The 22,497-nt window shown below is 45.7% G+C and overlaps 1 protein-coding gene across 1 annotated transcript in view; it reads left to right on the top strand.

Moving 5' to 3' along the window:
* The first annotated feature begins 138 nt into the window (after positions 1–138).
* Positions 139–22,497, top strand: part of LOC146205464 (dnaJ homolog subfamily A member 2-like) — a 47,744-nt gene continuing 25,385 nt past the window's right edge. Inside the window, exons 1-5 of the mRNA XM_084590157.1 lie at positions 139–294; positions 686–745; positions 957–1,059; positions 1,804–1,927; positions 14,194–14,274. Of these exons, the coding sequence (XP_084446283.1) occupies positions 226–294; positions 686–745; positions 957–1,059; positions 1,804–1,927; positions 14,194–14,274 (437 nt within the window). The 5' untranslated portion in view covers positions 139–225. The remainder of the gene's footprint in view (positions 295–685; positions 746–956; positions 1,060–1,803; positions 1,928–14,193; positions 14,275–22,497) is intronic.

Below are 22,497 nucleotides of genomic sequence, written 5' to 3'. Positions count from 1 at the left end.
TACTGTTAATTTTCCTTACAAAGTATAAATTATTGCTCTGCAACGTGATGCAAACATGGCCACGCGTTATTTTAAATATTATAACCACCGTGACTATAACGATACATAACCTCCTTGAACGATGCTCAACTTTTCAACGGCGCTGCAGTCGCCGTCTTCTCAGTGACGTCAATTGAGTGGCCAAGGCAAGGCACAGAAAGCCGACGGCTTTCATTCTTTGTGAAAATGTCTGACGGAAAGTTGTACGATGTGTTAGGAGTTTCAAGAAACGCCACTGATTACGAAATTAAGAAGGTCAGTATATTTTGCCATGATAGCACTGGCAGCGAATATGGGCTTCTGTGTTCAAGATACGTTGAGCGGTGTCAAGAAACTTAGCCCTACTCTGGAATAAGCCTATCATTCCTTGCAATGGTATATCCAGTTCTCTCTACGCGTTTAGCTTGTTAGTGTTATGGCTAGAAAGTTATCGGTGTTGCCTGGATTTTATGCGTGTAAGCATTTCATTTGGTTGTGTACATTCTCCGAGCTTCTGCGTATCATGCAAATGTGGATATGCTGCGAGTGATGCATCCTTGGTTGACTGATACATCCCTCGTAGCTTTGCAATGGTTCGTGCCGACTTTATTTAATGCCGCCCTGTGCTTCGGAGCTATAACTCAATGGCCATAATCGCACTTTGCAGGCTTACAGAAGACTGGCGAAGGAATACCACCCTGACAAGAACCCGCAGGAAGGAGAAAAGGTATTGGACCTAATGCTTTGGCGCGCAGTTTTGTGTTTTGGCTAGCCTTCAAGAAGAAAACGAAAGTGCGCAGAACTAATTATTGCTAGGCAGAAATATTGCTGCCTGGTTTTAATGCATGCGAAGATATTTCACCGCACTTCTGTATGTCCGACTATCATGCGTGAAATATGAAATGCCTTCATTTAGCTCATGCCGTTTTTCTTTCTAGTTCAAGGAGATATCTTTCGCCTATGAAGTTCTTTCGGACCCTAAGAAACGGGAAATTTACAACACCTATGGCCTCAATGGACTCAAAGAGGGCGTCCATGAAAGTAAGGATCGACCATTGTGTGTTCTAGCCGCCGGCACAACGGCGATTTTTTTTTTTTTTTTTTCTGGTGATAGAGTGGACAACGGAAACGGATGCGCGCGGATAGGTCGCTTCTCATGTTGCATGTATAGGGAGGGCCCTTGCGTACGCATACGCATTTTGAATTGACTTTGTTGCTTATGTAAGTTGGACAGCCTTATGAGCTTCACATCTTTTTTATGTTGACGATGTTTTGTTTGCGATTTGCATTAAGGCAGACTTTAAAAGCCATGCTACGCGTTATTCAGCACTAGTTGCCGGTTCTTCTGACGATCAGTAGGGATGGTAATTCTCAGTTCGGTGTCTGTCACATCGGCTGGGCGTGTCTGGTACGATTTGGGATCGTAGACAGTTTTATCTGCTTTCTTTGGCCTCGAGAGTCACTGCACTGCGCGTGCATAGCGAATCACACTCCTGTTGTCTGTTAATCTGGCTAGGTCGTGATCTGGCTTATCTGAATCAGTATCTTATCAGTAAGCACCAGAAAGCTGCTTTTGGATTGCTTGCACTGACATCACAGTAGGGGCCATGCTGCCAATCCAGAAGTGCAACAAAAATTGTTTAATCTACTTATTACAATCCACACCGAGGAGCCATCGTGTGTAAGCGATCTGTGTTTTGTCAATTTTTGTTGAAAACATGAATTTTTTTTCAAATTTATTGTTCCTTGCTTTTGCCTAACCTTTATTCTCGTTCTCTGGTGTAGGTCCATTTGCGACAGAGGATATATTCTCTCATATATTTGGTGGAAGCCCATTTGGTGGCATGTTTGGCATGGATGGATCACGAAGGCGGCGCCAACGAGGGGAAGACACAATCCATCCTCTGAAGTGAGTGTCCTTTGTTTCAAGTGAGCAGGGCATTCGTAATACTGAAGCCTGGCTGGCAGTACGAAAGGCAGAAGGGCAAAACTGCTGGAGATTGTGAGGCCTTTGGTGAAATTTGTCTGCATTGGGAAACAGGTTTGCTCTAGTCTAACTAAACATGTTCTGGTAATTGGTTGCTTCTTTAGGCATGTAAAAATTTAGAACCTTATAAGGTTCAATGTAGCACTTTGCTTTGACAGTGCATGCCATGGATTTTTCAGAAAGCAAGCATTTAGATTATTTGTATGAAATAAGGTTGCAGCCCGGCACCTTTTAGCGGCATTGTGGAATTTCCCTTCAGCTATAAATTTGTGCTGGCGGATCTCGCATCATAGCATTGAAACAACTTATCATTGTCACCATCACCATCATCATAACCTTCCTTACTCCACCCACTGCAGTACAAAGGCCTCTCCCATAGCTGTCCAATTGATCATGTCCTCTGTTAACTGGGTCGCCTTATCCCCGCAAAATTCCAGATTTCATCTGCTCACCTGTCTGCTGCCCTTGTAAAGCTTTTCTTTTCTTCTAATCCTGTCAGTTACTCATAGCGATCATCAGTTACGTTGCCTTTTCATTACATGCCCTGCCTGTGCCCTTTTCTTGATTTCGACTAGGATGTTATGAACTTGCTTTTGTTCCCTGACTCACTCTGCTCTCTTCTCATTTCTTAATGTTGCACCTATCATTTTCCTTTCCATAGCTCGCTGCATTGTCCTCAATTTAAGTTGAACCCTTTTCGTTAGCCTCCACGTTTCTACCCCATAGGTGAGTACCGGTAAGATACAGCTGTTACATAATATTCTCTTGAGTGGTACTGGTTCTATTCAAACAGAGATGGGCAAGTAAATGCCCTCAGTTTTGCCTTTCTTCCCTCACCTTCATTTTGTAAAATTCCCTGTCCCTTCCTCATTCTTGCTTTTCCTGCTTCCTCTCACCCTCACAATCAGAAATTTTAATGAAGTTGTTAATGTGATGGTGTTAAATTCCCTCTTCAGCAGAAAATACATCAGCATTGTGAGCGAAAAATTACGAACATGCCTTTTGCAGATAGATGAGAGTTCGCAGGTCATGCTTAAGACTGTAGGTTGTGGGATGCCATGAGACCATATGACATGGCCGAGTTGCAAGGAGCTGCCAGCTTAGGTAGCTCCTTGGAGTTAAAAGGGTTAAACGGGAATCGAACCCTCTAGAGCCCTTGGATCTCGAGTCTGGCATGCTACTTCAAAGCCATGTGAGCACATTCGTACAGCTTGTTAAAGCGAGGCTTTATATCTAGGCTGCATGGTCTTTCACATAGTGTGGTAGCTTACGACTGCATGCTAATGAACGTGCAAGACAGTACAGGCACAAATTAAGGAATTCGTGATTGGAGTAGCAAAATTCATGTGTGCCAATGAAGATTCTCCAGGAGAACTGCAGATGGGAGCTGTTAACGTCACTTCATACCTTTGTAGGCGGAGCATGTTCGCCAATTCTTTTTTTTCCCTTATTGCCAATAGATGTTTATGTTGATGAGTCAAACTAGGCTCAATTTATTGTTCATTGCATTTGCTTTTGGCTGTACCTTTGAGCATAACACTGAATTTCTCGAAGTTAATGATGGTGGAAATAACAAATGCAGTGCATTCATGCTGTAGCTGATCACTGGAACGGGCCGTGTCAGTCTGGTATTTCAGCCAGGGATTTCTCCTTTATGCTGGTTCACTAGACTGTCATAATTAACGGGGTGTACCTGCCCAATGCGTAACACTGTAGGTTCGGAAGGGGCAGAGCGGCAAGTCACTCCACAGCATGCATGGAAAGAGATCCGGATTGCTAAATAGCCGCAGCCTGAAGGCACGGTGTGTACAAGGCATATTGGAGAACAAGGTTCTATACTCAGGTTCAAATTGCAACAAAGCTGTTCTGCACAGAACATAACGGTAACAATATGATTATGAAAGGGCAAGAAATTGAAGCAGACATGACTGAGGAATTAGAGTTAACACAAATAATGTGAAATCAAGCATATGGCAAATATGACACTTTGGTAATATTAGTATATTGAGTGAAAAAAAATGACTGGGATGCTTAAGTCACTGTTACTTAAAACCACATTGTGGATCCAGCCTAGTGACTTTTCGGGCTGTCTTTTCTGGGGTGGGGCTGATTCTGACTAGATTCCAAACTGATATGTTACGTGACCAGCTTCATGATGTCAAACGCATTCAGTGCTCAGCCATGTCACTTGACTCATGACACATCTCTAGCAATCAAGGAATTACACCTGTTGACCAATCGGGAAATTTTCTTACACCACTGTTTTCTTTTCTGCTGATGTGGAGTTTAACGTTATCACATAAAAACATTTGTAAGTGTATATAACTTTTGTCATTTATGCTGACGACACCAGTTTATTTTTCAAAGCTGCCCAATTGGTAGATCTTGAGAAACAAGCCTCAAAATGCCTACAGTCGCTTCTAGAATGGTCTCAAAATAATGTTTTAAACATAAACACTGAAAAAACCAAAGCTGTGCTGTTCAGGCCTCGAAACAAGTTGACAAATATGCCACCACTCTGTTTAAAGATCGGTGCGTCATGCATCCAAACGGTCTCGGCGGTAAAAAGCTTGGGCATTATTTTCAACGAGAATTTGAGTTAGAATGATCATGTTGATATGGTGATGAACAAGCTGTCAAAAGTTGTCTATCTTGTGTCGATTGAAATATTTTATGCCAAAGCGTATTAAGGAAATATTGTATAATGCTTTGTTTTCTTCTGTTGTTAAGTATTGCTTTTTGGTGTGGGGTACCACAACGTTTACTAATATTAACCGCTTATACCTCCTTCAAAAGAAAGCCGTTCGAAATGTTATGAATGCTCCCCGACTTGGACACACTGAACCAATTTTCAATGAACTTCAAATTATCCGCTTGCCACAATTATACGAAATTTTACTCTTGCGGCGGTATGAAATCGGTGTTCACAATAACAACTGCCTGGTAATAAAACTGTCAGGATTGCAACACAGTCATACACTACGCGAACGACACCCAAATGGCTTGTACCTAAGATCCGAATAAATTATGGTTACCAAATGCTGAACTACACTCTCCCACATCAATTAAATAAACAGTCTGAACGAATGTATAGATAATGAAAAATCGATTGTTTTATGTTCTTGTTTCTAAAAGTGATATTATGCTATGTACCTCTGCAATGCCTCTGTAGGGTGCGTCGGCCTCATCAAGCCTTTCTACTGGCTTTTTGCCGGCGCACCCAACATCCTCAAGATGTTAAACATTATTCTTATTCTTATTCTTATTCATTGCATGATCAAACGAAGCAGCACAAAAAAAAGCAAGGTGTGGTAGAAAGATTGTTATATGGGCAAAGAAAAAGTTTGAGATAGTGGTTGAAAGTGTGGAATGCGTTTGTGCCCTTATTTTTTAGTGTTTTCATTTAGGTGTACGCACGCATATTTAGAATTGGGTGCATCTCATGCTGCACACTTAATGAAAGGCCAAGGCAGGCATGAATTTTGTAACCTACCCTTACTCTCAATTCATGCTTTTTCTCTTTCTCACCTCACTGCCTCTGCCCTCCCTCGTGCCGAGGTAGCTCAGTGGTTACGGCACTAAACTTCTGTGGCCAAAGATGCTGTATCGAATCACAGCCACAGTGGCTGCTTTTCATTAGAGGCTAAAAGCAAGGCTTACTTGTGTTGTGTGATACCTGTGCACTGTAAAAGAACCTCATGTGTTCGAAATCTCCGGAGCCCTCCACTACGGCGTCTCTCATAGCCTTAGTCGCTTTGGGACATTAAACTCGACAAACCAGACCAAATCATGTGCCCTTCCTTGCCCACACTCTCAGAAGTTTTTCTGTGCCAGTCCTCTCACACTCTCACTGAATTCCTCAGGAAGTGAGAGAGTATGCAGTCATGAATGCTCACCCTCATAAGGGAGCCCATGTCTGTGTAGAACTACCTACCAACTCTCCCAAATCAATCTGGGGATTCCTGGATTTTGGCTGCACTTTCCGATTGTACAGGCACTGTCTTAAATGTCCCAAAAAATTCCCTGCCTGTGCGAAAATTGTTTTTGTGTATCATAATGGCCAACGTCAGCGGCTGCGCTAACACCATTGGCATCATTGTCTAAGCAGCTGATCAAAGCCACATTGAAGATGAAGTGGCTGTGACTTGTTTGCTGGTACAGGGTTCTCAACTGCTTTGCAATGTCTCTAAAGCAGCACTCTGCCCATGAGGCTCCTAAGCGGCTGCTGTTGGCATGGCATTGACTGAAAAGTCCCTGTGTGCGGCAATTTAAAATTTAGTGGGCATGTCTTCCCTCCTCCTATTCACATGAGTAAATCTCTAGACTTTGATATTGCCAGGTTGGCAGGTGTACTGGCTGACTGCGATTCATGATCTGAGAGTACCTGCGAAGTGCTTTCCACTTTAGTCTTATACCCTTGTTACATGGGCGTTTTCAACGGCAGTTCAGTTGGCAGGCTGTTGAACTGAACGGCAGTTAGCGACGTTACACGGCAGCGCCAACTGCAGTTCATCAACTGAGGTCGGCGGTCGCAGTTGAACCGGACATCGCATCGAAAGAGTCGGCGGCATTTCCATCCGCTGTGTGTTCTAAAATCACAAGGAAGGTTATTGCCTTAGCTAGCACAAGTCTCAGCCTGCAACTTTAATTACTCAAACGAGTGCCAAAACACAAGCACACGAAGCGGCACCAAAAAGACTATTAAGCAGCGGAGCCAGACGTACCTCAAATGGATTGACTTGGCTCTGTGTAGAGTTCAGTTGTCGCGTACTCGAAAGAGAAAACGAGCACAAAATGCACAGTTCAGTAAATATAAAGCGTGCAAATGTTGTACAAAGTAATTTGTAATGAAAAATAAAGCACTTTTGTCATAACAGTTGCTTGCATGTGGCGGGATCACATGATTCTGAGGGACAACTGAGTTTTGTGATATGTTCCGTGTAACTACGGTCGACTGCCATTCAGTTCAATGTCAGTTTTAAAAGCTGAACTGTCATTTAATCGGACGGCAGTTGAAACTGCTTGCGTAACACCTGTGCTACACTGAACATATATCGTGAGTAAACACCGAAGCGTGGCCTTGTGGTAGAGCATCCGTCTCGTGTTCTGGAGATACCAGGTTCGATCCCTGGTGCCGCCGGGTACCCACCGGCTGTTCAATGGGTACAAGCCTTCCCCCGGTCTGGTGCTCGGCTCTTTGGGGTGAAATGTTTGGGAAAGGGGTCATAGGTCCCAAATAGTTGCTCCGATGTGGCAGTGATCAGTTCCGCCATCGGACAACAATAAGTCCACCTTGTGCGGCAAAAGCCCATTATGTGGCCCTTTTTCTTCTTCTTGAACCAACATTTTGGTTCATGGCCCCTTTTCCCCAGCATTTCACCCCAGAAGAGCCGTCACTTTTTCTTCATCATTCTTTCTTCGCACTGCAAAAGACTGGAATGGCCTTCCCCACGATGTTGATGCCATCACCTGCCCATCAAGTTTTGTAAACAGTTTAATTATGCACTTCATAAATATCATCTAGGCAATCATATTCAATCAATGTTTGTACTCCCACCCCTTATGTAATACCCCCAATGTGGGGTCTTTAAGGTAATGAAGTGAAGAAACTCAGTTGTGTCTAAGAATCACATGATCCCGCCACGTGGAAGCAGTTTTGATCAAGAAAGTGCTTTATTTTTCATTATAAATAACTTTATACAATATTTGCACGCTTTATATTGTTGAATTGCACATTATGCGCAAGTTTTTCTTTCGAGTACGCCACAACTGAACCAAACACAGTGCCAAGTCAGTCCATTTGAGGCACATTTGGCTTCGTTGCTTAATGGTGGTTTTTAGCTGCCTCTTTGCGAGCTTGTGTTTTGAGACTCGTTTAAGTAGTTAAAGTTGCAGGCTGGGGCCTGTGCTAACTAGAGAAACAACCTCCCGTGTGATGTGAGATCACATAGTGGTTGGAAATGCTGCCGATTCGACCGGTGAGGCGGGTCCGCTGACAGCCATTTTGTTAGTTGACTGGTTTAACTGCAGTTAGCACTGCCTTGTAACATCGCTAACTGCAGTTTAGTTCAACTGACCGCCAACTGAACTGCCGTTGAAAATGCCCGTGTAACCAGGGTATTGAGCGGGTATTAGTCTTCTAGTTATTTCACTCGTTGTCTGTAACTGCAGTCACTATCTGCTCATATTCCTATTGACTTATAGCCTTACCTCTTCCAGTGCCTTGCACACCTATTATAATTCTTGAAATGCCACTGAAAATTGCATTTTTTATATTAATTTTAGACCCATGGTTCTGCTTTGCCTGCCTAGGTCATTGATCATGCTTTACAGTTACGCCCGTATTCACAAACGCGCCTCGACTCGACGCTCCACCTCCACTCGTTGGAGCGGAGAATACAGTCGCTACTCCACTCCAGGGCCGATTCGGATTCATGAATGTCCCTCGGCGTTTCCTCCAAGTTCTCCTCGAGAATACCTCCTCCACTCGGAGAAGCGCAAGTGCATATGGGGACGAGATTAAGATGAACTTTTGGCCCGAAAACTGCGTGCTGAACTATGTAACATGCTCAGTTTTTCATGTCAAGTCTTCTAAACAACTTTCGCAACCGACCTCGACGTTAACAGTATAGTGTAACTTTTTTTGTGGGCTGGATGAAAAGGGCGGCTGTGAAAAATGGCTGAAAATGTTTTCGCATCTGGCAACAGTCGCTGCTGGTGACGTCAGCTTCGAGAAATGGTGTGAATTACAGTGTTCTAGAAGGGGGCAGTGGGCTCACTGCCGTATCCATGCGCCGCTCCGCCGTGAAGCACTCAGTGTCGATATCTCCGGCGCCCGCCAGGGGCGCTGCTGCCAGCGTCACCTGAACGATCTCGCTAATCGCTGCTTTTGCTTCGCGGCAGCGGCGACGACGGTTTGCTTTTCACAGCCCCTTTTGATCAGTTAGTCCTCTATCGCCTGATAAATCCGTGTGGTCTTTTTGTGTCTCACGCTTTTTTAGCGTGCTATGTCAGTGAAAAATGCCTGGCCGTCGTCGAAATTACTGCTTCGCTCCTGGGTGCAGAACTGGCTACAGCCGTGTGAAAGACGCGCTACAGCCGTGTGAATTATATCACGTCTTGGGAGCAGCACGCTGGTGGAGCAGGAGGGTTCTTAAGCGAGTCAATAGCGACTGGTCTGCGTGTGACAATCTCAAGCACTCTAGAGCTACTGTCATACCTAGAAAATTTAGGGTATGCATATCTTATGACATCTCGGCTTAGTCAGGATCCCATTGAAAATTTGTTTGGAATCGTGAGACAAGCCTCAGGCTGTAATGACCATCCAACTCCCACTCAATTTCTCATAACAATGAACTCCATGTAATTCTATAGTTTAGTCAAAACTGTGAGATATGGCAATGCAGATCTATGTGCACTCAGTGCTTTGCTTGATGCTGAGCACAGCAGTGCATGTGGTCCAGCAATGTGTGGGACCAGGTGGATGCCCTCATTGCTTCGGGGAACTTGCCAGATGCTGAAGCGATATGTTGTCTTCAGTGGATCTTGACGAACACATAGAGAGAAGCGACTCTCGCTTCTCTCTATGCACTCTCTCTTCATTATGCACTTCCTCTCTCGCGAGGAAGTGCATAATGAAAACTAAGTGCCAGGAATGCATGAAAGCTCTGACCGTGTCATCTGAAGATGAGAGTCTTGGGCTGGCTGCATTAATACGATACAGAGACAGAGGCGGGCTTCTATACCCGCACAGCACACTGTTTTCTTTTGTGAAAACTCTTGATATGTTCACGGAATGCTTCAGCAAAAAACAGTTGCATACCGATAGCATTTTAGATGGGCTCAGCCTGGTGAAGGCAAGATGCATGCGCAACATTGGTTGTACTGAACATTCAGCTGAGCTCACCAAGAATGTGATCAGCTTTTACCTTACAACGCGGCTTCATTTTTTTACAAAGGGCATTAACGCAGAGAGAAATGAAAAAAGAAAGAGGACCATGCACAAGAAGATCGCGAAAACTTCCTAGTCTGCATGGTGTAAGATTATGTCCACTTGTAAATATTCGGCCAGATTTTTCGGCTGCACGTGTTCCAAGTCTTAAAAATAAACGTTATTACATAAGAGTGCCTTGTGTTTATTTCCTTTACATGTTCTGTTGGGTTCAGAGCGACGCAATGCATATAAATAACTTCTCGAAGCAGCAATGCGCTGATATGTCGAATTTCGCGCGCATAGTTTGGGAAGAACACTGTTTAATAACATGCATCTCCGCAGCCGATGGTAGTTGTAAAAAAAAAAAAGAAAGGTTACGTTGAAATTGGCCCTGTGGTATTCTCACTGCGAGAATGCGGCGACCATTACCGTTATTATTATCAAAATATCATTGCACATCCTGAAGGCACCCTTCGCCATTGTCTGCGGTGCAAAAATTACTCGGCCCCATAGGTCACTGCATACTGGTAAGATGCAGCAAAAGATGTATCGTGCATCAGACGTCATGACTATTGCATTTCGTTCGGCAAATCCAGCAGTGAACGGTACCCGTTCTACTTCGGCGCGCGGTCTAGCTTCAGGTTACGCTGGGAAGCGCGCCATCTGCCGGTGTCGACATGAAGTGCGTCACGCGCCGCCGCCATGTGAGCGCACTACAATATTCTAGAACACTGTAGTGTGAATACTTCGGTTTATTTTTTGGTGTGAGATCTACGCTCGGCCTTTGCTGCTTTGACTTTTTTTATTGCCAGGCTTTGACAGACGTTTATTTTTTTTTGACAGGCTTGACCAACTTTTTTTTTACCATGCTTTTTTTTATTGCCGGGCGTCAAAATACATTGCAGGAAAAAAAAAGTACAAGCCGCGAACTCCTAGCAGCATGGCTCTGGCCTGCTCGGAGGCGAGCTAAACATGTGTGCTGCTTCGCAGCGCATTGCAGCTCATGCACGCTGAATTCGACCCTCCAGAAGAAAATGCCATGCGCGGTTTCCAAACAAGTAGGGAGCCCTAATTGAAAACGTGCTTGAAAAGCCATGCTCTACGTCGGCCGCGAATATCTCTCCGTAGGAGGAGCACACCAACGCGCTCCCTCAACAGTGCCGCGCCGGCCGCGCGTTCGCAGACGTACTACGTACCCTTGGGCGACGGGCAAGCCATTTATGTCCGCACAATACAACACGCTGTTCCCCCACAAGTTCGGCGCCGTCTGCGGAAGCGCGCGGGGCGAGCCACGGAAAGTGTGCCGCCGCAGCTCGACTCCGGCCTCGGGCGAGCTCACCATTTGGCCAAATCGTGTCTCAACTCTGCACTCGGTGGGCTCCGAAAAGGTTATCCATTTATCCAGTGACGACTTATTGAAATGTGCCCGCGCCACACAAGCGCAATGCGACGATGCGACGATCAAACACAGACGTCGGTGGCTGATCACGGTTATCCATGTTCGGCGTGAGTGGCAGGGACGGCCGGAGGCTATCCATGACCACATTCGTAAAACGGTAGCGTGCCAGAAGTCCCGGGTCACTGTCACTTTCAGCTGATGCTTTAGCGACAGGTTCGGTGCATCCTTGTCATATCTCTCCGTAGGAGGAGCACACCAACGCGCTCCCTCAACAGTGCCGCGCCGGCCGCGCGTCCGCAGACGTACTACGTACCCTTGGGCGACGGGCAAGCCATTTATGTCCGCACAATACAACACGCTGTTCCCCCACAAGTTCGGCGCCGTCTGCGGAAGCGCGCGGGGCGAGCCACGGAAAGTGTGCCGCTGCAGCTCGACTCCGGCCTCGGGCGAGCTCACCATTTGGCCAAATCGTGTCTCAACTCTGCACTCGGTGGGCTCCGAAAAGGTTATCCATTTATCCAGTGACGACTTATTGAAATGTGCCCGCGCCACACAAGCGCAATGCGACGATGCGACGATCAAACACAGACGTCGGTGGCTGATCACGGTTATCCATGTTCGGCGTGAGTGGCAGGGACGGCCGGAGGCTATCCATGACCACATTCGTAAAACGGTAGCGTGCCAGAAGTCCCGGGTCACTGTCACTTTCAGCTGATGCTTTAGCGACAGGTTCGGTGCATCCTTGTCGTATCTTCTTTCGTGAAACTTTTGGTATACCGGTAGGACGAATTCCACACAGCGAGCGAGCGATGCGATGTCGGCCATGTTTACAAGCGGAGTGGCGGTCGAGGAGCGGCCAAGGTAGCGTCGTCGCAGACTCGAGATTCTCGAGAAAACTCAAGTTTTCTCCGCCACTGGAGGAGCAATTCGAGTGGAGATTGCTTTGTGAAACGAAAAACAGGCCTCGAGGGCCGCTTGGAGTAGAAGTTCGAGTGAAGGCGTGTTTGTGAATACGGCGGTTAGTCCCCTTTGTAACTTAGTCATCGCTGAATCGCTGTTTACTAAGGTATCCTCAATTAACCCTTATCCTTAACTCTTCCCTATAATTTTCTCCTCCAGTCAACACATGGTCAATAATAGTAGAGAGATTGTCTCCCCCTACCTGACACACTTCCTTATTGGGAGGCTATTGCTTTAGTTATAAAGGTTTGGTTTTGTTCGGTCTATGGCGTTTAATGTCTAAAAGTGACTCTGGCTATGAGAGACTCCGTAGTGGTGGTAGTAGAAAATTTCGACCACCTGCGGTTCTTTAGCGAGCCCTTACATCGGACAGCGCACGGACACCTTGCGTTTCGCCTTCATCGAAAAGCAGCTGCCGCAGCTGGGATTCGATTCAGCGTCTTTGGCCACAGAAGTTAAGCGCTGTAACTACTGCACCACTACGGTGGGCTATTTGTAAAGGATTGTGGCGGTTGTGCAGCCACTATAAATACCTTCCTGTATTCTTACACATGGCTCTTTTGTATGCTGGTTGTGTAGCTCTTGCATGACTGCTGCAGTTGAGATTGAGCTGGATTCTTCTGTGTAATTTGCATTTTCCACACATTCCTGTATTGCCTGATTAATACTAGTGTGAATAGTCTATTGTTGAGTAGCTTTTATGAAAGCCTGCCTAGTCCTTTTTTTGTTTCTTAATTAAGGCAAAAGCTTTTAATGCCTCATCATTGTCAACAGAAGGCTGTCAGCAGAGGTGTCACGCTTTTGAGAGCGAGAGTTAAAGATAAATTAAGAAACCGTGTCCCCACTGGGAATCACACCTCCATCCTTTGGATCGACAGCCCAGCGCTTTACCAACAACGCCACATCCCGGTTCGTGAAATGCTCTTTATAATTCCCCTTGTCTCCCGTGAGGATGATTCCGCGAGGGCCAGTGACATACAGCGCCTTTCCATTCCTGTAAACAAATTATAGAACGGCGGTGACCTTTAATGCGTTGAGTGAAATGCTGGTTGTGTTCGACAAGGGGCGCACGATGTACAGTCACGACAGGTCATGACGTCACCAGGCGATTCATGCATATACGAAGCTTACCCCCCCCTCATTTGCCGCTTTCTCGAACGCCGCACCACACAGCAAACAGAAGCAGACCCAGATGACAAGGAGGCGTTAGTACAGCATGCATCAGCAACGTTTCAAATTGATTTACAGAAAATAAAAGGTGCAATATTTGTCAATTCTCCGCGGACGTAAGTACCACGCCGTAGAGGAAGGGAGGAAAGTGGGAGTAAAAGAAGAGGGAGATGGAGGTGCCGTAGTGGAAGGCTACGATCAACTGCGCTGTAATGGCTTTCGCCTAATTGCACTTTAGTGGTCCAAAGTGCCCTCTAGAATTTTTTCTTCTTTGCTTATTGGTGTGATGCCCAATTGCTGTGCACTACTGCCTTAGCTACTCTATAGATCCATGTAGAACTCATTTGGTCTCACTCTTACTAGAGAGGGCCTAATTCTCTTCATATTAGAATTATGTCTGTTACCTCGTGCTTATTAACTGTGATAGCTTAGTGAGAAGAACCCCAGGTGGTTAAAATTTCTGGAGTCTTCCACTACGGCATCTCTCATAGCGTGAGTTGCTTTGTTACATTAAACCTCATAAACCAAACCAAACCAAACCCCCTAGGAATGCTACATGTTTTTCTGAGTGAAAACTTGTCTGCATAGCTTGGGGAACTGCAGATCATGGCCTCAATTTCCTCCCCATTTTAGACCCCACATAGTATGGGTGATGTAAGTCATAGTTATGATATGCAGCCTTTCCAATAGTACAAAGTGCTCACTGTTTTATCTATTTTTCCCCAGGGTGACTCTAGAAGATTTTTATAATGGAAAAACAGTGAAGCTGCAAGTAGATCACACTGTTATTTGCAAGGCCTGTGATGGGTAAGTTCCATAGTAGTCCTTCTTTTAGTCTTATTCGTAATGGCTGTAATGCGCTGTATTTGTGGCAGTTTTGCTTGTCATGGTGTACTTCAACAAAAGGGCTTTTTTGTCATCGGCTATTAGTAGGGAAGGAAATGTAATAACTGATTGCTGCTGGGGATGTCCTGCACTGATCAGGTGTGTGAGCTTCACAAAGGTCCTGAAAACATGCAAGTCACGTACGCATCATTGCACTTCTTACCTAGCACCTGTGGAAAGCTTCTTGATGCGCTGTTGCAATGTGGCAAATGTAACAGAGTTCATAGGTCATATTTTTGTTTCTTAGTGCTGTAAAAGACCTTGGTAATTTGAACCCTGTTGACTCAGAATTATTGATAATTCAAAGAAATCATGGGGTCCTTTAATTAGCGTAAAATTTGACTAGGCAGTTCCAAGTTGCAGCTTGCGCCAGACCGTTTAAAGAGGGGCAGAACTGCACCTGGGAGAAGCATTTTTGTTTCTGCACTAATGCACACTCTCGACTAGTGTTTGGAGGTGATTCCAGAAATGTAATTGCTTTCATAGTGGGTTCTTTAGTTTCCAAGATTTAATTAAAGCCTGATATTAACATAAACAATAGTAAAAAAAAGCATATCATAAAGGTCACAAATGGCACATTACATTCTAGAAAAAAAATGGACGGAACAGTATAATTTTTTTGTCATTCGTAGCAATTTTAAGACAGAAATTTAGGTGCAAACAGTGCATAATGTGCAATCAAAAACTAGAGAATTTCAGAAAATTTCTGAACCTTAACTAAATATATCTGCTCCCAACATTGCATGTTCTGCACATCTAGCTACATGCTTAAAAAAAAAAAAAGGCCCTTTCAGCCATAAAACCCTCCAAATGGATTGCGCAATGTTGGAACCGTGGAAAAGTTGGCGCCTGCAGTCCACCGTGGGCATCAGCTTTTTCTTATATTTTGGCAGTGTTTTTACTATGCAGACTGCAATGCGATTTATTCATAACTGGGAATACATGATTTAGTGCAGCACTGCAGTTTTCTATTGACTGCACCATGTGCGCATGCAAGAATGTTCAAAACAAACGAGTTCATTCTCTGTTCACGTTGTGTGATGTCGGGGCGACATGAGGTGACTGCGTTGGTATGAGCTGCTATCTCTGGCTTCTCTATTGGGGTGGGAGGATGAGAGAAGTCGGGCCCTTCAGGTCCTTTGGATCCTGAGTCAGACACGCTTCCCCAAGCCAACGCAGTTGCTTTAATACGGTTTGGTTAAGGGCGGATTTATATTTACGCCAGGTTGTCTTTCGCATGATGTGGTAGCTTAGGACTGTGTGCTAAAGAGAGTGCCTGAGATAAGAGGGCAAGCATTAAGGAATCAGTGATTACAGAGTTGAGTAGCAAAGTGCATGCATGCAAACAGGGATGCTCAGATAAGGAGTTTTAATCTCTGAGAATATTTTCCGTGACTGAGTGGTGTGGGTTGCCAGGATGATTTTGTACAGTCTTCCTGCCTCAGGCGGCAAACGGAGGGTGGAGAGGTGGTACGCAAGTGTGGAGTACATGGACTAGGACAGCAGTTTTTTATATAGAGTTTTGTTAGTCGAGGACAACACCGGCAGTCATTTCAGCTAGTTTGCATTTGAGTTTGTGTTGCCTAAGATGGCATCTTTGTTTTGCTACTGTTACTGTTTATTTATTTTTGGTGTAAAAATGGCATCATACAAGCACAGATGCTTGCTTCTTGTTACTCTTTAGTTTGGGTCAGTGTTGCTTGTAAGTGAATACTTGTAATCGATTATTTGTGATGAATTACATTTTTATGTAATTTTGTAATCAGTTGACTGCACTCTTCAGACTAATGTTTTGGGCAGTTCACTTATTTCTTTTGTAATTGATAAGTGCTGATCGATATTCTAATGGGGCACTTCTATGTGATTGCGTCAGATTGTTTAGCCGCATGACTGTGCGCATGGCTGCATGGTGTCGGGAGCTCCACTAGCCTCTTTGAGTGAAGAAGTGGAAAACGTGAACTGCGCTCCACACCAGAAGCCGCATCTGGTTTTCCCAAGAAAACACCTACAGAAGAGTTCTTTTCACAACGCCGACGAAGACTCGCGGCGCTTCATATAGGACGTAGAAACTCTCATCAAAAGCATTGCACAACTACGAGCGGATGTGTAATATATTCATGTGGTACAACACCCTGCCCTCTAGCACTTACATTGAGAGAGTTCAGTCTTTGCGATGACAACTTTGGAATACAATTCCTGTTCAAAATTAACATGTAAAAGGAATTTCAAGCAAGCCACACTAGTTGACTTCACTGTGAGCAAGTTTGCGAATAGTAATTGATTACTGCAATTATTTAGTTAGTGCTGTAATTGACCACTGTAATTATTTACCTTTCAGATGTAGTAATTGTAATTGGTTACTTGTTTTGTGTAATGTGTACAACACAGGTTTGGGCTCACAAAACATTTCGACTAGTCAGTGTTCCTGGCCTTTTTTATGACAATGCTTTTTAAGGCCTTTCTCACTTGTGGCTGCAGATTCCAGTTGCCAGTACTTGGTCAGATCAGCATGGAAATGCATGTATGTCGTCAATATGGGAAACTATATGGGAGCACAGGGTGTCTAGCAATGGGAAAAACCGGGAATTGTCAGGGAAATTCCATGCAGCGGGAAAGATCTGGGGATCTCGGGGAAACCATAAAACATTTTGCTAAGTCGGGGAAAATGGCACGATATATTCTGCTGTGCATTTTCATTTTAAGCTGGTGCACACCAAGTATGTTATTCATGCAGATTTTTTTTTTCTGAACGCGCGGCCGCCATTGTGGCTGCGCCCCAAGGCGAGGCGCGATATATTATTTATGTCGATGCATGGCTGAGCTGTCACAATAGAACCAATACGCAGGTGAGTTCGGTACTCAATAAAATATGCGGAAGCGCTGTGTGAAAGTAGTACGAGACAAAAAGCAGGAATAACCGCGCTGGCAGTGGCAGACGCGAAAGCGATCGACGAGCTGTGCTGCCAAGGAGGGCACCGTAGCCAGGGTCCTCCAAGCAAGGCAAGCACGCGCGCACAGCTATATTGGATTAGCTTGGATTGGCTTGGCCTTTTGCGAGGTGGGCAGCTCGCGTGCTCTGAGGCTCGGAGCTTTTGGATCATACCAGTTGGGATATAGTTAAGAAGCTCTGCTTCAAAAAGTGACTAGTTTTTGTATGCAATTTTCCGCAGTGCGTGGGGGAATTTCGAAATTTCCTCTTTGTTGGGGGCCATTTCATGGCTGCTGTGACGTTTTGAAAGCTGATTTTATCGCATTTCCTGACTGAATTCAGGATAATTTGAGTGCAGGTGTTCGAAAGGGTAAACATTCCAAAAATGACTTTCTCAAATTCGATTTTTGACCATTTTCGACCGATCTAAGACTCTCTTCTCCCCTTAAGTCTTAATTTTATTTTCCAGGTGATTGTGTATTTATCAACAATCTGAAAGTTTGCAACTCTGACTCAGTTTCCTTTATTGGCCCGTGGGCACCGCCACTATTCGTTTACACTAGAATTTTGACCAATCAAAACCGCCGTTTTTTGTTACATGAGCCCTATGGGAAGCTTCGCAACTGGTGGTATCAAAAAGAGCTCTGCTGAGGCTGGCATCAGTGCGCTTTTAATTTTCAGTAAACTTTAGACATTTTTACCGGCCATTAACACTATTAACAGCCTTTCACTATTATAAATTTCAGAATGATTAATAAGTAGCTTTTCGTTAGGAATTTTTTGTTTATGCTCATTATCATCCGCAGCTACATTTTTGAGCCTCTTCATTCGTCGGGGAAATTGAACAGAAATAATCAGGGAAAACCTGGAAAAGCCAGGGATTTTGAAAATAGTGGTTTGCACCCTGGAGCATGTAGTCTTCACAATTTGTGCACAGTGGAAAGGCATATATGCTTTGGAAGGTGATGGAAAATATTTGAGAGGTACGACATGTATGCATGCAACATCGAGGAGGTAGAAAGTTAGGTAGGTGGATGAGGTCTAGTGAATGCAGGTAGCACAGGACCGGGTTAGTTGGAGTAATACAGTCCAGCCCACTTATAACAGCCGCAGATATAACGAACGCTCGCTTAGTACGAACGAGGGCGGTGCTACCGTCAAAATATATATTGGGGCAATGGCACAGTGTCTCGCATAGAGCAAACTGTTGTGGCCTCAACACTCGGCTAGAGCGAACGCGAAGGTGTCGGGCCCCCGTAGTTGACTGAGCCGGCGGTGTTTGGCGCGGTTTCGCTCGACTGCAAACCCGCGGCAGGCGAATTTCGCGCACTTTGTGTTCCCCTGTCACGACGCGAACACAGAGCGCACGAAGCGTCCCCCGGCGCTCCTTTGCAGGTAAAATAAAGTAAAAAAAAAGAAAAAGCGCGCATTGAAAAATGAAAACTAAAAAATGCGCGCGGTGACGAAAGAGAAAGTGGCGCCGCCCGCGTCGCTGTGATGCATCCAGGTGATCTGGGTCGGCCAATCCGGAAAGTCGGGCGCCTGCTCTGCCGGCTCAAACCGGTTCTCCATTTTGTTGCTGTTGCCACCCCGCGCTGAGGGCATTGCGCCGTTGATTCTTTCTGTGCGATGGCACTGCGTTGACATCGTTGCCGCATCCGTGCCTTTCCCAGATCGGGGAGTTGAAAGCTGCCTCAACGCGCGAGCCCAAGGGCTTGACTTGCGCCTGGTGCGATGGAGGACTGTACGCCGACCTCTTCAGGTGCTAAAAGGAAAGCTGTCGACATCGCAGCGAAGATGGCCATTGTTAATGAACTTGCTCAAGGTGCGAAAAACTGCGAACTGGTCAAGAAGTACGGTCTGTCGAAATCGACCGTTTCAACCATTGCTAAGGGCAAGGAAAAGATGCTTGGTGCTACTGTGAATGCCAACCCGATGACTAGAAAGCGCCTTTGGAAGGCGACCTACGCGGACGTTGAGGACACACTGCTGAAGTGGTTCGCTGACGCCCGGTCTCGCAATGTTCCGATCAGTGGACTACTGATGCTCTCCAAGGCTAAAGACTTCGCCTTCCTTTTGGACGATTTCAGCCCAGGCAATGGATGGCTCCACCGGTTTAAGGCTCGCCACGGAATTGTTTTCAAGGCTGTCGTCGGCGAGGCCGCGTCTGTGAACGAGGACGTCGATGCGTGGCTTTCCGACAACCTCCCAACAATCACGAGCTATGCTCCATGGGACGTTTACAATGCCGACGAGACTGCGTTGTTTTATCAGATGTTGCCGTCTGAAATGCATGCCTTGAAAGGCGACAAGTGCGCAGGAGGAAAGAACAGCAAGTTGCGCATAACCGTTCTTCTGTGTGTCAATATGGACGGAATTGACCGGTGGCTGCCTTTTGTCATTGGCAAGTCACATAAGCCGTGATGCTTTGGAAGCTACGGGCCCATACGCTACAGGAACAGTACAAAAGCCTGGATGAGTCGTGACTTATTTGCCGAGTGGCTTGTCGAGTTTGACCGCGACATGGCACGAAAAAACAGGAAGGTCCTGCTCGTGCTGGATAACTGTGCGGCGCACCATGTGCAGCCTTCCTTGAGTGTGATGACAGTGTTCTTCTTGCTTCCCAATGCAACCTGCAGAATTCAGCCACTGGATATGGGCATCATTCATGCGTTCAAGGTGGGCTACCGGTGGCGCGCCATCTAACGCTTGTTGATCGCGATTGATGCTGCCATGCCAGTTCGCATTACCTTGCTTGCCGCCGTGGAGATGTTGAAAGCGGCGTGGATGAAACTCGCCGCGGAGTGCATAGCAAATTGCTTCCGCAAGGCTGGGTTTATGGGCCCAGGCACCGAGGACGCCATAGATCACCCACCGGAAGGCCGGTCGCACGAGGACGTTGACACGCAGCTGGCCGGACCTGTCGTTGCCTGGGACGATTTCGTCTCTGCTGATGACTACGCCGACATTGCGGAGCCATGCACTGACGAAGCTATTGTGCGTGAAGTGCGAGCCCTTCCTGACTGCCCAGAGACCGATGAGGACGATGACGAGGATGCTGCTCTATCGCCGGTTGCTGTGAACGCTTCAACAGCGATCGGTTACATCGCGTCGCTTAAGGAACTCGTGTGCAGCAGAGGCCTTGGCGATGAACATATTACCGCGCTGGAAAAATTAGAAACGGCAGTGATGCGATCAGCTTTAAAGAAGCAGACATGCATCATGGACTTTTTTCAAAAATAAAGTTAACTTTCGTCTCGCTTGCTCTGTTTACCCGTATTATAGGTGGTCCACTTACTACGAACTTTGGATACAACGAACAAATGCCGCGTGACGATCAAGTTCGTTATAAGTGGGCTGGACTGTATGGGAGAGGCCTTCGCCCTGCTGTGGCCCAAGTCCGCCCGCTGATGATGATTACATGCATGCATCATTCATTACCTCTCATTGAACTCTAAAGAAGTTTCCCAGTGTGGGCAATTATCTGTGCACATACATGCGAGGTGTCTCCATGTAGGACAGTATTGTAGTGCCTCTCTTAGGTTAGCCGTATCATGCGGACGTGATATGCTGCTTTTGAGCCCTCATTTTGCAATTAATTAAATCAATATATGCTGCTAAATTTGCAATAGCGGTGCACACACTTCCGCTAAAAAAACGTTCGACTAGCTGATGTATGCTTGTCGAGGTTGTGCTGCGTGCATTGCGGCATGCGACAGACTGCAGTTGGTCTTGTTGGTATTATTGCATTCATGAATTTCTTCCTGTGGGTTATGTAACTGCCTTTGCTGCGGCCTTTCTAATTTCTGCATTCATGAATTTCTTCCTGTGGGTTGTGAGCTTTTCCGCTCACAACCCACAGGAAGAAATTCATGAATGCAGAAATTAGAAAGGCCGCAGCAAAGGCAGTTACATAAGTTGTCTGCGATCGTTCTGCATAGTCGACAAATGCGACAGTTCGGGAGCAGAGCATGTTATTTAATGAACAAATTGAGTGCAGTATCTTCCTCGGTGTCCATTTGATTCGCCTGTACTTGTGAAGACGAATCTAGGTGGAATGCGGTGTTGCACTTTGCCATATATTTCAGCGGTACAACATTATGCACCCTGCGTGATGCCGTTTGTTTAGAAAAAAAGTGTACACATGCAGACCCCACAAAAGTTTTGAGTAGTTTTGAACGAATGGTGGATAGTGCGTGCTTCGGGAAGCTGCGCATTCTTGCGAAGACATTAGGGGCTCAATGGAGCCAGAAGAGTCTCTTTGGTGCAGGTTTGCTGAAAAAAAATTTCATTTGTGTGCCATTTACTTGGCTTGTTAGTGATGGTCACCTCTTTGTATGAGCTATGGGCAGTGCGAGAGAACAAACTTCTGATATTCACTGGGACATGCTTCCTGCCAGAAGCCTAAAAATAGGGCCGCTTGCAGCTTCGTTTGCCACTGTCATTCAGGCCACATGTGAGTATAGAAAGCAGGGTGCACAGTTTTTATCACCATTGTGTTAAGACTGCTGTCATTGTGATTGTACCATTGCACTTTTATTGCTTTTTGCTCATAGTGCGTCTTAATGCCACCCCATGGAAAACTAACATGAAGTGCTGCATAAGTTCATTGACTTATAGTCACACAGGCAGTTTCAATGCCCGTTGATTAGATGGACCTCAAACGGATTGAATACTAGCCAGTGCCACGCTACAGTTTTCAGTGACAATTGAACTCTATCGGCATAGACTCAATGAAGGTTCGTGTATTGCCATCAGAATCTCGAGGGACATTGAGTGCTGCCCACTCTTGCCATATGTTGGGGAGAAAAAAATGTAAAAACTTAAAAATCAACAGAAATGTTCTTCGTTTCATTTGCACAATTTGACATTACCCAGTTCATAACCTAATCTTTATTCGGCAGTCAAAATGACCGCTGCACTGAATGTGTGGTGGTCAGATATAAACAAACCAACACAGCTCTACGGCGTGCTGCAACGGACCGACCATGTTCATTGTGAGTGCAATTTGCGACAAGAGGCCAAGAAGAGCCATCCTAGTGCTGTGGGGAACAATCTCCCATTGTTCCCTTTAAAATCTGCTTTCCCTCGCAGTAGTTACTGTAGCTATCACGAGATGGTGCCAGCATAGATAACATTAACTATCGAGAGATGGCACCAATGACGTGTCAACACAAGCGCTACTACTGGTTTTGTTACTGCGCATGCGGGAAAGT

This window comes from Amblyomma maculatum, chromosome 1 (genome assembly GCF_055883805.1).
Source record: "Amblyomma maculatum isolate TAMU_Amacu chromosome 1, ASM5588380v1, whole genome shotgun sequence".
Lineage (NCBI taxonomy): Eukaryota > Metazoa > Arthropoda > Arachnida > Ixodida > Ixodidae > Amblyomma > Amblyomma maculatum.
The sequence above is the reverse complement of the archived record's forward strand: the minus strand, read 5'-3'. Positions and strand labels throughout refer to the sequence as shown.